The sequence below is a fragment of the Leptopilina boulardi genome, unplaced genomic scaffold (assembly GCF_019393585.1).
Source record: "Leptopilina boulardi isolate dan_hultmark-lab unplaced genomic scaffold, ZJU_Lbou_2.1 LbouV2_30, whole genome shotgun sequence".
NCBI classification, from domain to species: Eukaryota; Metazoa; Arthropoda; class Insecta; order Hymenoptera; family Figitidae; genus Leptopilina; species Leptopilina boulardi.
In genome coordinates, this window is record NW_026137863.1 from 72,143 (window position 1) to 90,117 (window position 17,975).

The 17,975-nt window shown below is 20.7% G+C and overlaps 1 protein-coding gene across 2 annotated transcripts in view; it reads left to right on the forward strand.

Moving 5' to 3' along the window:
• LOC127282410 (uncharacterized) overlaps positions 1-17,975 on the forward strand; it is a 70,115-nt gene that overhangs the window by 47,853 nt on the left and 4,287 nt on the right. The window contains exons 1-2 of one of the 2 annotated variants that reach the window (XM_051306628.1): positions 5,880-6,101; positions 15,060-15,228. In XM_051306628.1, coding sequence (XP_051162585.1) covers positions 15,061-15,228 — 168 coding nt within the window. In that variant the 5' untranslated portion in view covers positions 5,880-6,101; position 15,060. Of the gene's footprint in view, positions 1-5,879; positions 6,102-15,059; positions 15,229-17,975 lie in introns of those variants that run through there. The other variant, XM_051306629.1, reaches the window with a different exon arrangement.

The following is a 17,975-nucleotide window of genomic DNA, read 5'->3' on the forward strand; positions in this document are numbered from 1 at the left end:
GTCTTAAAATTTGATTAATCCATATTTATCAATTTTAATTTGTCACGACAAAATCGAAACCTACTTGAATACACTTAATAGTCAAAGCGACAAATTCCCCAAGTAAAATTTTCATTAAGAAAAATTAATTGTTATTAAAAATCACATTTTCAATTTCGTTTTCGTCTTAAAATTTGATTAATCAATATTTATCAATTCTAATTTGTCACGACAAAATCGAAACCTACTTGAATACACTTCCCAGACAGCACATAACATTGCGGCAATGTTTTGGCAATATTGCTGGGCATGTTTCGCAATATTGCCGTGTAACATTACAGCAATGTTGCCACAACATTAAAATGTCCCACCCTGCTCAATATTGCACAGTATGCTTGCCACAATTTATGTCAAAGTTGCACCACAAGCTTGCTGCAATGTTGCATGGTTACATTGCCGCAAGATTGCTCGGCAAGTTTGCATCGTAAGCTTGCTGTAAGATTCATGTAAGGTCGAATAGTAAGCTAGCTGCAAACTTAATGCTACAGAAAATTCTCGCCGAAGGCACTTTTCTTACATTTATTGTCAGTTTTTTGGCTATATAATATTTGAACGTCACTTCAAAAAAGGAAATATTCATAATTTAAATTTTATTTTACTTAATTGTTCAATTAAAAAAAATTAAAGATAGGATAAAAAATGGAATTAAAACATTTAAATCTAGCTATTTTTTAATGGAAGAAAAAATTATTTTAATGGCCTACGGCGAGAATTTTCTGTAGCATCAAGTTTGCAGCTAGCTTACTATTCGACCTTACACCAATCTTACGATGCAAACTTGCCGAGCAATCTTGTGGCAATGTTACCGTGCAACATTGCTGCAAGCTTGTGGTGCAACCTTGACATAACCTTGTGGCAAGCTTACTGTGCAATATTGAGCAAGGTGGGACATTTTAATGTTGTGGCAACATTGCTGTAATGTTACAAGGCAATATTGCGAAACTTGCCCACCAATATTGCCGCAACATTGCCGCAATGTTATGTGCTGTCTGGGTTAAAAGTCTAAGCGACAAATTCCCCAAGTAAAATTTTCATTAAAAAATATTAATTGTTATTTTTTTTTAATGAAAATTTTACTTCGGGAATTTGTCGCTTAGACTTTTAAGTGTATTCAAGTAGGTTTCGATTTTGTCGTGACAAATTAAAATTGATAAATACGAATTAAAAAAATTTTAAGTCGAAAACGAAATTGAAAATGTGATTTTTAATAACAATTAATATTTTTTAATGAAAATTTTAATTGGGGAATTTGTCGCTTTGACTATTAAGTGTATTCAAGTAGTTTTCGATTTTGTCGTGACAAATTAAAATTGATAAATAGTGATTAAAAAATTTTTAAGTCGAAAACGAAATTGAAAATGTGATTTTTAATAACAATTAATATTTTTTAATGAAAATTTTAATTGGGGAATTTGTCGCTTTGACTATTAAGTGTATTCAAGTAGTTTTCGATTTTGTCGTGACAAATTAAAATTGATAAATAGTGATTAAAAAATTTTTAAGTCGAAAACGAAATTGAAAATGTGATTTTTAATAACAATTAATATTTTTTAATGAAAATTTTAATTGGGGAATTTGTCGCTTTGTCTATTAAGTGTATTCAAGTAGGTTTCGATTTTGTCGTGACAAATTAAAATTGATAAATACGAATTAAAAAAATTTTAAGTCGAAAACGAAATTGAAACTGTGATTTTTATTAACAATTAATATTTTTTAATGAAAATTTTAATTGGGGAATTTGTCGCTTTGACTATTAAGTGTATTCAAGTAGGTTTCGATTTTGTCGTGACAAATTAGAATTGATAAATATGGATTAATCAAATTTTAAGACGAAAACGAAATTGAAAATGTGATTTTTATTAACAATTAATATTTTTTAATGAAAATTTTAATTGGGGAATTTATCGCTTTGACTTTTAAGTGTATTCAAGTAGGTTTCGATTTTGTCGTGACAAATTAAAATTGATAAATACGAATTAAAAAAATTTTAAGTCGAAAACGAAATTGAAATTGTGATTTTTAATAACAATTAATTTTTCTTAATGAAAATTTTAATTGGGGAATTTGTCGCTTTGACTATTAAGTGTATTCAAGTAGTTTTCGATTTTGTCGTGAAAAATTAGAATTGATAAATATGGATTAATCAAATTTTAAGACGAAAACGAAATTGAAAATGTGATTTTTAATAACAATTAATTTTTCTTAATGAAAATTTTACTTGGGGAATTTGTCGCTTTGACTATTAAGTGTATTCAAGTAGGTTTCGATTTTGTCGTGACAAATTAAAATTGATAAATATGGATTAATCAAATTTTAAGACGAAAACGAAATTGAAAATGTGATTTTTATTAACAATTAATATTTTTTAATGAAAATTTTAATTGGGGAATTTGTCGCTTTGACTATTAAGTGTATTCAAGTAGGTTTCGATTTTGTCGTGACAAATTAAAATTGATAAATATGGATTAATCAAATTTTAAGACGAAAACGAAATTGAAAATGTGATTTTTATTAACAATTAATATTTTTTAATGAAAATTTTAATTGGGGAATTTGTCGCTTTGACTATTAAGTGTATTCAAGTAGGTTTCGATTTTGTCGTGACAAATTAAAATTGATAAATACGAATTATAAAAATTTTAAGTCGAAAACGAAATTGAAATTGTGATTTTTAATAACAATTAATTTTTCTTAATGAAAATTTTAATTGGGGAATTTGTCGCTTTGACTATTAAGTGTATTCAAGTAGGTTTCGATTTTGTCGTGACAAATTAGAATTGATAAATATTGATTAAACAAATTTTAAGTCGAAAACGAAATTGAAAATGTGATTTTTATTAACAATTAATCTTTTATAATGAAAATTTTACTTGGGGAATTTGTCGCTTTGACTTTTAAGTGTATTCAATTATGTTTCGATTTTGTCGTGACAAATTAAACCTGATCAATAATGATTAAACATATTTTGAGTCGAAAACGAAATTGAAAATGTGATTTTTAATAACAATTAATATTTTTTAATGAAAATTTTAATTGGGGAATTTGTCGCTTTGACTATTAAGTGTATTCAAGTAGTTTTCGATTTTGTCGTGACAAATTAAAATTGATAAATAGTGATTAAAAAAATTTTAAGTCGAAAACGAAATTGAAAATGTGATTTTTAATAACAATTAATATTTTTTAATGAAAATTTTAATTGGGGAATTTGTCGCTTTGACTATTAAGTGTATTCAAGTAGGTTTCGATTTTGTCGTGACAAATTAGAATTGATAAATATGGATTAATCAAATTTTAAGACGAAAACGAAATTGAAAATGTGATTTTTATTAACAATTAATATTTTTTAATGAAAATTTTAATTGGGGAATTTGTCGCTTTGACTATTAAGTGTATTCAAGTAGGTATCGATTTTGTCGTGACAAATTAAAATTGATAAATACGAATTAAAAAAATTTTAAGTCGAAAACGAAATTGAAATTGTGATTTTTAATAACAATTAATTTTTCTTAATGAAAATTTTAATTGGGGAATTTGTCGCTTTGACTATTAAGTGTATTCAAGTAGGTTTCGATTTTGTCGTGACAAATTAGAATTGATAAATATTGATTAAGCAAATTTTAAGTCGAAAACGAAATTGAAAATGTGATTTTTAATAACAATTAATATTTTTTAATGAAAATTTTAATTGGGGAATTTGTCGCTTTGACTATTAAGTGTATTCAAGTAGGTTTCGATTTTGTCGTGACAAATTAAAATTGATAAATAGTGATTAAAAAAATTTTAAGTCGGAAACGAAATTGAAAATGTGATTTTTAATATCAATTAACTTTTTTAATTCAAATTTTACTTGGGGAATTTGTCGCTTTGACTATTAAGATCATTTCATTTGGTTTCGATTTTGTCGTGACAAATTAAAATTGATAAATACTGTTTTAAAAAAGTTAACGTCAAAAATGAAGTAAAAAATTGATTTTTAATAACAATTAACATTTTTAATGAAAGTTTTGTAGTTAGTTATATGTAAGTGAAATGAGGTAATGAAATTAATTTTTTTTAAGAATATTTTTTTTTGCTTGAGTAGTTCTTCGTATGAGTAGTTGATTAATTTTTTTTTATAATTTATGATTACGTATTTTCTCTTGCATAGATTTTAAATTCTTATGAAATAATTTAATTTAGTTTAATGTAAAATTTAACAAATAAGTTTTTCTTTTTCTATATGAATTACATTTTTTTTACTGTACTTATGTGATTCATCTGCAGTTGTTTAATTTACATTCATTTACAGTTCGTATAAAAATTTTTTTCTTAATTTTATTTTTAAATTTAAAAAAATTTTTTTTTTGAAATTAAAAAATTTTTTTTTTTAAATTTTTTTAATTAATTTTTTGGGTTTTTGGAAAATGAATTATTTGGTCTTGTTACGGCAAAAAAACGGCAAATTTCTGTCAAGAAGAATTTTGTGAATCTTTGTAAACAACGGAGTTAGAATGGGTGCTTCGCTAACTTTATGTAAACTTAGCAAAGCACCCTATTTTAAAAAAAATTGAAGAGCGACAAAATTTTTTTTTTCACAACTAATTAGCGACTAAAAAGCGGCAAATTTTGGTCTATATAAGACTTTTGGTTTTTGAAGTTGTTTCGCTAAGTTTATGTACGTAAATTTTACTATCACTGAAAAAAAAAATTTATTTTCATTCAAATAAATTATAAAAATAAAAAATAAATTTTTTAAATAACTAATAAATATTTACTTAAATAGTAAAATAAATAATAATAATAATAATAAATAATAAATAATAATAATAAAAATATTTAATAATTTTAAATAGTAAAATTAATTTAGCCTTGAATTATTTATTACTAATATTATTACAAATACCATTTCAAAATAATAATATATTTATTATTATTTTGAAATGGTATTTGTTTCAAATACAAAAATTATTGATTCATATAAAATTTATTTAAATAAAAATTATTTGGTTCAATATTTAAATAAATATTTATTTTATAATAAATTATAAAATTATAAAAAATTATAAAAAATTATATAAAATATATTATTTTATATAATAAATTTGTTTTCAGTGGAATTTGAATCGAATAAATTTTTTTTTTATTAGTAAAATTTTTATTGTTAATTTTAACTAATTTTAATTTCGTTAAAAATTAATTAAATTTTTTTTTACTATAATTCAGATTTGGAGAATAAAAATATTTAATATTAATTATTCTGATTTTAGTAATAGATTAATACATTTTATAATTAAATAATCAGCTGTGTAATTTAATAATCAACCGCAATGAGTGGACTAATTTCAATCCTCAATTATCTCTTTTGCGATGCGATAGCGAATCACAACCAAAATAGACAGGAAAAAGTACTTCGAAATTTTTTTTTAAATTTCACTAATTTAAATTACTAAAAAAAATTTTTTTAAACTAATTTATTATTATTTCAATTAGGCATTAATTGAAAATTAAATTTTTTGTTTATTCATATATTGAGAAAATAAAAATAAAATACAAATAAATAAAAATTGAAATAAATTAAAATAAATTAAAATAGAAATAAATAAAAATAAATTAAAATAAATTAAAATAGAAATAAATAAAAATAAATAAAAATAGAAAGAAATAAAAATAATAAAAATAAATAAAAATAGAAATAAAATAAAATAAAAATGAGAAAATTGTGAGAGATGAGATTTAATACGGCCCTGGATGGTGTGAAGGTACCCTTAGCAGGAGAGAAAAGTGGGTGATTTTGGGGGTGGTTTATCGATCAGGACACGGACCTCGCAAAGCTTCTCTCTCTCAGTATTCACAAGACCAGCACCCCTATAAAAAGACACCGCTCTCGAATCACGTCAGTCGCGTCTTTTATAATCTTTATTTCTCAAACAATATATATATATATATATATATATTCTCAATGTACCAATTGAAAGAAATTTAAAATTTTTCTGTGAGTGTAAAAACGAAAAAAAAACAACCAATAACAGGAAATTAAATTTGAAAAGAAAAAAAAACATCCTAAATTTTGCATCCGTTATAACGTAAGTAAAAATCTTTTACGGTCCTTTTCTCTCTCTCTCTCTCTCACCATGCAATAATACGCAAAAAAAAAAGTAAACAATCAGATTTATTTTTGTTATTATTATTATTATTATTATTTTGTTATTCAATTGAAAATTATTTTCTCTATTAAAAATTGAAAAAGAAGAAAAATATTTGCACAAATTAGTGAGATTTAATTTTATTTTTTGTGAAATGTGTATATAGTCTTTGAAATGAAGTCATCGAGAGAGAGAGAGAAAGAGAGAAATAGAGCCGCCATTGTATTGAATGAACCAATCTCGTCTCCACTTTTGTCTGGAATATTTATTCAAGATGCGCATTAAATCTCAATTTTTGCGTAATAAAATTGTTTTCTTTTAATGATTAGATTTTTTTTTTTGACAAATTTTCGTTTTTCTTTATCAACCATTTTTTTTCATAAATCATAAATATACTCTTCGTAAATAAATAATAATTATTTTATTTTTAATAAATTACATGCAAAAAAATCTTCACCTGTAACAGCGATAAGTTTCTCTGGAATAGCGATATATTTCTCTCGATTAGCGAAAACTTTTGCTGTTTTAGTAAAACATATCACTGTCCTAGGCGAAGATTTATTTTCTCCTTTGAGTACTTATTACAAAGTAACAAATTTATTAATAAATTATTTATTAAAAAATTATTTATTAATAAATAAACAAATTTATTATTATTATTATTATTATTATTTTTTTTTTTATTATTATTATTATTATTATTAATATTTTACTTTCTTACACTATTTTTTACTTGTAAATACATTTATTATTATTTAATTTACATTTTGATAAATACAGTTATAATAAAATATTAAAAAATAGCTGATTATTAAGAATATTTTTCAAAAATTTATTTAGCTTTTATTATTAATTATAGATTAATAATTAATAAATATATATATATATAATTTCTAATCATTTATATAGTAAGTTTGGAAATTAAACAATTTTTAATGTAGAAAATTTTTTTTCTATTTTATTTTATTTTGTAAATTAAATTAATTTTTCGAATTAGGATGAAGATTTAAATTAAAGAATTAATAATAGTAATAAATAAATAATAAAATAATAAATTAATAATAAATAAATAATAAAAAAATAATAATTAATAATTAATAATTAATAATTAATAATAAATTCATAGATACAAGAACAGTAAAGATAGAAAAAAATTAATATACAGATAAAATAATTATGGAAAAGAAATAAAAAAACAATATAGTTAAAAAAAAATGTGACAATTCTGAAAGAAAGTTTAGAACTTTTAATTTTTTTTTTGCAAAATATTTACAAATTTATATTAATTGTAAAATTAAAAAAATTACAATCATTGTAAAATTTAAAAAAATAGTTTTATATTCTATAATATAAAATGATAATAGTATTTTAATACAATATTTTATTTAATTAATTAATTAATTAATTTAATATATAATATATATTTATTTTAATATTAATGTATAATATATATTTATTTTAATATTAATATTTACCTAAATTATTTATTTGGAACCAGTTAATATTTTTTTTATTTTTCATCTACGATTTATTATAATAAATTTAATAATTAAATAATTAATTTATTATAATTAATATAAAAAAAATTTTTTTTATCTTTTCGTCTCTTTTTTTTAGCAAAAATTTCGGCAAATGTAAAAATTTTATTTTCAAAATTATAACGGAATAAAAAAAATTAAAATTTATAATGTGAAAAAAAAATATAATGATTTGAGATTAAATTGAGGATATATATATATATATATATATATATATATATATATATAAATATTTATATATATATATATGCAATGAATCGTCGCGATCCTTGAAATTTTCCCTATTTCTTTGATGTATTTTCTTTCAACTGAGTCAACGAACGAATGACCTAGTTTGCAGAAAATGTGTATTAACCTGCGTTTTACGGGTTTATATGGGATTTCACAAACATCATGCGGTCTTATCGATTACTTTGTTTTCACCGGAATTAATTCAATCGCGAAAAACATTTTCATTATTATATAAACTATTATATAAATTATCAGTAAAAAATATTACTTTTTTTTCCAAATTTAGTTAAATTTTATTATCACTATTTTACAAAATTAATTTAAATATCAAAAAAAAAATAATAATAATAAAATAAATCAAATAAAAATAAAAAATAATAAAATCCAATTTTTTTAAATTTTATTATTTATTTTACTGAAGTAATTATTTTAAATATTCATAAATTTAAAGATTAGAAATAAAAAAAAAAAAAAAATATTAATAGGGTCAAAATTCATGTGACTGTAAAAAAAAATTTTTTTTTTCTCTGCGAGTGTTTAAAAATGGAAAGTAGGTAAAAATAATGAGGGAAAAAAAAAAAAAAAAAATTTTTATATGGGAGGGTCAACTTGAGTGGAATTTGCAAATGGTTGCGCCGGCCACTGACCTCGTTGCACTGCTGTGTTACCAAATCCGTTTTGCAGATATAGTTTGGCCCTGGAATCCGGCCAGGCGATGTAGAAATGAATTTAGTGCACTAGTGCTCTGGTGTCAATGCACGAAGAATTCACGTGTTTATAGATGGCCAGTGACCGATTGCTAAATTTATTTTCATTATTCACGAGAAATATTATAATTTTATTATTTGCCTGTGTTTTTTTCGGAAAATTAATATTTTCCCCTAACATTAATTAATTAATTTATTGAAACAATTTTTTTTTTAGTCGTTAAATTGATTTTATAATAAAATTTCAAAATTTATTTTTTACAAAATAATTTTATATATAATTTTTTTTACTTTTTTTTTAAATTTTTTTTTTACATTAATTAATTTATTTATTTATTGAAACAATATTTTTTTAGTCGTTAAATTGATTTTGTAATAAAATTTCAAAATTTATTTTTTTAAAATAATTTTCTATATATATAGAAAAGTATTAATAATAGAAAAAAAAAATTTTTTTGAAATAAAAAGAGAGAAATTAAAAAATTATTTTTGAAAATTTTTGTATAAATTACATTTTGAGGAAAGTTCAAAAACTATTTATTTAACGCAGGAGTAAAGAGACGGGGGTGGAAATTGCGAAAATTGTTTCCACCCCTGCAGTTTGGTTTCTTCCAACGATAGGGTGAACCACCTACGATTTATGACATACGGCGATGATATAAAAAAAAATCGAACGCCCACAATATTTTAGAGATGTAAAAAAAATAAGTATCAAAATTTTTCTTCCATTAAATCGAAAAAGAAAATAAAATTCAAAGTTGAAATAAATAAATTGAAAAAACTGTTTTTTCAAATTTGACAAATAAAAAATAATAATAAATAAAAATAAAATAAATTATAATAAATAATAATAATTAATTTAATTTAAATAAAATAAAAATAACAAAATAGTATAGACAAATATTTGATTAATATAGAGAAATAGAAAATAGATTTTTTTAAATTAATTAATTTAATATTGGGAGAGAAAAATAATTATAAAAAAAAATAAAAAAAATTGATGTGCGAGAATTTTGCTAAGCTTTCTTTTTCCTTTTTTTTTCTCCATATGTCTCGTCAGGAACTTCTTGGCAAAATTCCAAGTGCGAGGAAATGAAGGTGGGCTGCACATCGGGGTGCCTACTACACAACTACTACTACTAACCCTTTCTCTCTTTCTTTCTCTCTCTCTCTCTCTCTCTCTCTCTCTCTCTCTCTCAAAGTAAAAGCACCGATCCAGGCCACTGACCCACTTTATTCCTTTGTACCCCCCCTCACATTTTCTCCCCCACCCCTCAATCCACCCCCACCGCCCCCCCCCTCTTCTTACCTCCTCACATTTCCTGTTCACGATATACAAAACTATCTATGTGGCATTTTTCTTATATGAGTCACTTAAAAAACAAGAGATTCCACTTGAAAGAAAAACTCCAAATCGAGGGAAAAGTGTAGATTAGAAATTATATACAGAAAAATATATATATATCACTTAACTCTCTTAATAAAAGAAATTTGAAAATTTTTTTTTTATATTTTTTTTTTACTCTTATTATTTGTTTATTATTTTTATTGTTTTAACTTTTGGAATAAAAAGACTTATTACTATAATTACTAAATAAATTTACTAAATAATTAATTAATAATAATTATAACAAAATAACAATTATTATTATTTATTATTAATATTATTTAATAATTAAATAATTTTCCAATACTTTATTCATTATTATTATTTTTAATTATATTCACTAAATAGTTAATTATTTAATATAATAATATCATTATAATAAATAAAATAATGTATAATAATATTATAATAATTTAATGTTTTTCCTCTGTATAATTATTATGATATAAAAATAATAATTATTATTTATTATTAATATTAATTATTATTTAAAACTAATAATTTTTATTATTTATTTATTTATTTATTTATTTTTATACGGGACTTATTATTATTATTATTGGTATATTATTGTTATTATTTTATTCAAATAATTATTATTAATTATAATTATAAGTATTTTTATTACAATTTATTTGTAAAAAAATTCTTTTTAGTCCCGTACATAATACAGAAAATTAATAGGCATTAAAATAAGCTACATCGCTTATTATTTTAATCCAATTTTGCTTATTTTAATCTATTTTGGAATTAAAATAATCAAAATTGAATTAAAATAATAAGCGTTGCAGCTTATTTTAATAGCTTTTAATTTTTTGTGAAATAAATAAATAACAGAAGTTTAAACAATAAAAAAAATAGAGAAAAATAAATTTATTTTTTTATATCAAATAATAATAATAAATATTGGTGTAAAGATGGAAACTGGTTTTTTTTTTTTTGAAAAATCCACATTTCATTTTTTAAAAATCATTAAAAATTAATAAATAAATGTTTCAGCCTTTTAAATATTTATAATAGTAAAAAAAATTAGTTTTCAAATGAATAAGTATAATAATATTAATAAAATTAACTAAATAATAATAATAATAATAATAATAATAATAATAATAATAATTACTCTAAAAAGTACCAAAAATACACTCAGAGAAATAGTATATTTGTCTCAGAGCCTACTAACTCATTTATTTGTTGCAAATATATTTTATTTCATTGGAATAAAAAATTTATTTCAACTAAAGAAAAATTTATTTATGTCAAATAAAATTTTTATTTACACCAAATAAATATATTAGTAGGTTCTGAGACAAATATACGTTTATTTAACTTAAATATATTTTATTTGGTTCAAATAAATCATTTTTCTGGGTGATAGATGAAAGAATATTTCCAATATTTTTAATAACTTTTTTTTGTATTTGTTTTTTTTTTTTTTTTTTTTTTAAATAAAAATTAATCTCATTAAACGAGGACAAAATTAAAGAGGAGAACATTTTTTTTCAAATTAATTGGATGAAATTTATAAAAAAAAATTTTTTTTTGCAACTAACCTTGAATAGTACAAAATGATGTTAATTACATTCAGAAAGTGTGTTGTGATGAGACTGGAGAGAAGTAAATGAATATTTAAAGCTGAAATTAGGATTGTGTGATCTATTATTGTTCTCTTTGGAGTGAGGCTTAATGAGGTCAAGGTTCCCCTCCGCCCCCTCCCCCTCTTCTCTACCCCCTTTTTGCTTCGTTATCCGATAACAAGTATATTATACCCCTATTATAAATATGCGTTGAGCAAATAGAAAAGTCAATTTTTTTTTTTTTGTTAAATAAATATTTATAATTTTCAATGGAAAAAAAAAAAAAAATTCTAATCTCTTTGTAAAAAAAAAAAAAAAAGAAGTCGCAGTTACACCTTTATAAAATTGTTCGATAACTCTCACGAAGAGCAACGGCCGTCGGCCCCGCAGAAAGTCTATCTAGGGCAACAGTAATATCGTCTGCAAAAGCGTATTGCTCTCTCTCTCTCTCTCTCTCTCTCTCTCTCTCTCTCTCTCTCTCTTTCTCTCTTGTAAATGTCTTCGAAATGGACAACTGATATTTGTAATTTTTTTTTTCTATCGACCATTTTGCCAATTGATAAAATAATAAATTATATTTTCAAATCAAAAATTTTTTTTTTTTGATAAAAATAATAATAAAATAAAATTTACTGAACTAAATAATTTTAGTAATTTTTTTTTTTTACTAAAATAAATAATTGCAGTAATTTTTTTTTTTACTGAAATAAATAATTTCAGTAATTTTTTTTTTTTACTGAAATAAATAATTTCAGTAATTTTTTTTTATCTGAAATAAATAATTTCAGTAATTTTTTTTTTTACTGAAATAAATAATTTCAGTAATTTTTCATATACTTTTGATTTTATGAAAAATATAAATATTGTTTCTATAACTGAAAAAATAATTGAATTTTTTTTAATCCCGTTAAAATTACGTGCGTGTTAAAAAAAAGTTAATTATTTATCGTATCAACAACAAAAATTTTTTTTTTTCATTTAGAAAAAAGAAATTCTTGCACACGTGTATGATATTTACAATCTTTGTAGAATTTTATTTTATAAATTCGAAAATTTATTATTTTTTTTATTAGTTTTGTATTTTTTTTATACTTTTTCCCCCACCAATTTTTTTTAAAGAATAATTTAAAAACTTTTTAATTGCATTTTACATTAATTTGAAGAAACATTTTTTTTTACCTTTTCATAATTTGAAAACCTGACATTTTAGTCAGAAGTTAAAAAATTCAAGGAGAATAGGAGAAAAAAATCCAAGGTTCTTTTAGAAAAAAAAAAAAAAATTTGTGAAAAACGTTTTTTCTATTTTTGATGAGATTTCTATTTTTTGCACAAATTTCGTCCCTTATAAAAAAAATTCTAAACCATTTTTTTTAGTTAAACTACTTTTTTATTTTTAAAAATTCTCTTTAAAATTTTTTTTGTGCAATAAATATATATAGGAATAATAGAAACATTGGCACGTGTGTAAAATTTTTTTTTATTTTCATTTGATTCCATTTTTATAAATATTGACATTTCCTGTGGTTTTTCATTTTTCATCTATATTTAAAAAGAAGTATCTTTAATAAGTTTACAATCGACAGACATCCGATTAATCTGTCAATATTATCAAAAAGAGATCAAAAGCTTTTTTATTACATTTGTAAGGAGGAAAAAAAATTAATGCAAAAAAAAAAGTATTTTTCTATTTTTATATGATTTTTTTAAAAATTATAAATTTTTATTTTATTTTCATAAATAAATAAATGAAAAAAAATTTAGAACAAATATTTTATTATTCAGTAAAAAAAAATGACATCGGACAAAAATTTTTGTTTCAGTAGTAAAATACAGTTTTAGTCAGACAAGAAATTTTCAAATTTTTGACAATTTATCAGTAGTAAAGTGCAGTTACAGTCAGACATTATAAAAATTTTTGTTAATTAAGTGAAAAGTAGTAAAAGGCACTTAGTCAGACAAACAGTTTTCAATTCTCGTAGTGTAAGTAGTAAAAACATTTTTGGTCAGACAACTTTTTTTTTATTCTGAAATAAGTAGTAAAAATCTGTTTTTAGTCAGACAAAATGTTTAAAATTTATAAAAGTAGTTAGGAATATTCACACTCTAACGAAAATTAATATTATAAATAAATAAATATAATAAAGTATAATATATATTATAAATATAATATTATAATAAAATAAATAATATAAATATAATCGGTATATATTATAATTAAAATATAATTCATTATTGTTGAATTAATTATACATCCGTTATTTATAAAATTGTTATAATTTAATACAAAAAATAATAATAATTTAAATAATTATAAAAAATAAAATAAAAAATTTATTATTATTATTTTTGTATTATTTATTTTATTTTAATATACATATATATTATATATGACCTTAAAAACTAATGAATTTTTGAATTAATTAGTAATTGAGTGTAATTCTACCTTTAAATTGTCTAATTTACTTTTATTTTAAAATGCACTCCTTGGAGAAACATAAAAAAGTACAAATTAAAAATTAATTAAAAACCTCACGTTTCAGTGGCCTCTTGACACCCTTCTCAAGGCCAAATTAATATCTGAAAATAATAAAAAATAATAAAAAAAAAAAAATAAATTAAATATCAAACTCTGATTTTTTTACAATATATTTACTTTCTTTATAACTTCATCGAAGTATTTGCTTTTTAATTTAATTTTTTTTGTATTTTTTTTTAATTTCATCTCTTGATAATTTTTTTTTTAATTTTTTTAAAAAATTTTTAAATGTAATAAAAATATTCTTTAATATTATAATTTTATTGTTAATATATAATTTTAAAAAACAAATTCAAAATTATATTTCTATTGATATAATTGGATAAATTTTTTTTTCGATTATATTGTTAGAAAGATAAATTAAAAGTTTTCAAGATCCAAACAAGTAGTAATAGTCATGCATGGGTCAGACAAACTTTTTTTTTAAAAAAAAAAAAAAAAAAAAGAATAATTACTTTGAAAGGGACGTCGTAGATTCGAGAGGTGTTCTACTTTTAGTATCGACCTCGAAACGTTATCACTCATCCTGATTTTGTACCTTTGTTAAATCAAGTTTCTGGAATTTATTTATTTATATACAATGAAATTTTTTCTTATAGTTTTCTAATTCATTTTTTCATTTTTTTTTTATTATTTTTAAAATTTTTAATAATTAATGCAATTAAATTTTTTATATTTCCAAAAAAAAAATCAGTTATTTAATTATTTTTTTCTGAAAAAACTTTTCATTTTCTAAACAAATACAATGACATATTATTATTATTATTATTATTATTATTATTATTTATAAATATAATATAATAATAATTTATAATATAATAAATATAATAATAATAAAATATAATAATAATAATAATTAAAAAATATAAAAAATAAAATATTTATTATAAATTAAAGAAAGGGATTTTTTTATTCTATTTTTCAGAATGATAACGGCGTTGCCAGTACCTTCGGTGAAGGTTTTTCACAAAACTTACTATCAAGAAAAGGGTTCGAGAATAGGAAGTAGTCAACCTGGAAGTCCATTAGCCGATAGTGAAGCAGTTGTTGCGTTAGTAGACAAAGAGCCTCCAGAGTACTATTTTTGTGGAAAGGTAAATGGAAAAAAATAAATAATTTTTATCATCTCAAATTACACATCCCTTTCGAATTAAAAAAAAGGGCAAAGCAAATTTTTATATAAAAATTTTCGGAAAATTTAATCCCTATTTTTTTTTTTTTTGTTTTTTTAATTGAATTTGAAATTTTCCCATTTTGAAAATCAAAAAATAATAGAAAAAAAATTAAATATTAATATTTAATATTTTAAATTTATAAAAATATTTAATTGAATTAATTAATTGGAATTAATTTGATTTAAATTTATTAATTTTTTTACCTTTTATTCAATTATTATTTAATTTTAATTCTTAATTTTGGAATTTTATTGAAAATTTGTTTTCCCATTTCTTTTTTTTTCGATAAAAAAACTAGAGTGACCTTTTTAGAAGGATTATTAAAAATTGCAGACAATATTATTGGGAAATTTTTGTTTTTATATCGAAACAAGAAAAATAATAGGGAAATCGATAAAATCGCGTTCGCGAATGTTTAGAGACGAGTTCACATAATATTCAGGAGCATTCGACCATTTCAAAAAAAAGTGAATCTCGACACTTTTTTTTTTTGTCTCATTTTAACCTTGAAATGGATAACACTCCATTTTAAGTGGCCTTTCGATTCGAAAAAGAGAAAAATCGCAAGCTTTTGTTTTTTGTGTCTCGATTTTAATAAAAGCCTTTACATTATAATATTTTTTCGAAAAATTTGTTAACTTTTTAAGAAACAAATAAAATAAAAGTAGAAAAATAGAAAACTTTCTTCAGTTTCTAAAAGTGAGAAATTAAAAAAATAAATAAATAAATTTTCTAATAATAAAAAAATATTTTTAGTTGATAATCGTTGACATTTGGCAAATAGGTTTTTTTTTTTTTTATAAAAATGAAAAGGGAAATATTCGTTTGTTTCAATATCAGAGAATTCAATCTTATTTCTCACTGTCTTTTTTAGTAATAAAATCTCTCTCTTGGATGAAATTGAAACATATCCCAGTTGTGATATATAAATTAAAAATCACTTCGTTTATCGAATATTTCTTGATGGCCATTTAAATGGTAAAATGTATTTTATCCGAAAAGGGTTTTTTTTTTAGATGAGAAATTGAAGAATGATCCACCCACGGTGGTTATATATTTTTTATTATATTCTGAGAAGTGATTTATAAAATATTTATTTGTTTTTTTTTTGTTAATTGCAAAAAGGACCACAATTTTTTGCTAATTCAAAATTGAGTCATTTGCGATACAATTTAAAAAAAAATCCCTTCGTTCTTGGAAATATTTTTTACATAAAATTAGATTTTAATTTAATTTATTATTTAGCAAAATAAATGAGTGTGAATAATATTAAATATAAAAAATTAAAAATTAAATATTAAAATTAATTATTTAATTTTCAAAATTAAAAATTTATTTTCAAAATTAATCATTAAAAACAAATTTATTTTCAAAATTAATCATTAAAAAAAAATTTATTTTCAAAATTAGAAATTAATTTTCAAAATTAGAAATTAATTTTCAAAATTAATTATTTAATTTTCAAAATGATAAGTTATTTATTTGAATGTAATTGGGACAATAATTTTCATTATAGAAAAAGAAAAGGCCCTTTTTAATTATTCAGAAGGTTTAAAAAATTTGTACAATTTAGTAAGTAGTAAAAACAGTTTTAGTCAGACAGAAACCCTGTTTTGTAATTATTTTCAATCAGGCAAAATGTTTAAAATTCGTGGAAATAAAATTCGTTTAAAATAAATAATTTATTATAATAATAATTATTATTTATAATATTATTATAAATTAATAAAATAATAAATATTAATAAATTATTATTATTTATTATTAATATAATATAATAAATAAATAATTATTTATATTGTTTATAATTTATATATTTATATTATATTTTTACATAAAATTAGATTTTAATTTAATTTATTATTTAGCAAAATAAATGAGTGGGAATAATATTAAATATTTCTATATAGAAAACACGTCACAATTATTTATTAAATTCAAAGGGCACGTCTTTTATTCTAGAAAAAAAGTTTTCTAATATTAAATTTATTACAAGGGTTTTTTTTTGGAATCAACTCTTTTCTCCAGAAATAACTCCTACGATTGTGTAAAATTTTATTTCATTTTGAAAACTTTTTAATTATTCCATTCTTTATTTTATATTGTTTTTTATTTCAATATGAAAAGCCCTTTAGGAAATGAGTTTTTAAAGCGACATTTATTTATTTATGCTAATAATATTTTAATTTTTATACTGCCCTAGAATGGAAAAATTACGACAAAAAAGAAATGTCACTTGTTTTTTCATTGTAGGGCAATGTAATTTAATTAAATTTAAAAATACAAAATAATTTACAAAAAAAAACTATTTTTAAATCAATAAAATTTAAAAATAATTAATTTTTTTTAATGATTATTCGATGCAAAATAATTAATTAGAATTTTACTATAATTATTTATTTTAAACTAATTCGTATAAAAAGAAAATCCAAAGAATTCGAAAATTGAAAATTCGTCTAAAAAATAATTATTTATAATAAAATAGGAAAAAAAATTCTAATTAATTATTTTTATGGGGGAAATTCATGCGCCTTTTTTATTATTATTTTATTTATTATTTATTAATAAATAATAAAATTATGAAATTTATTTTATTTATTATTTATGCCTTTCGGCGTTGAACGGATATTTATTATTTATTAATAAATAATAAAATTAGAAAATTT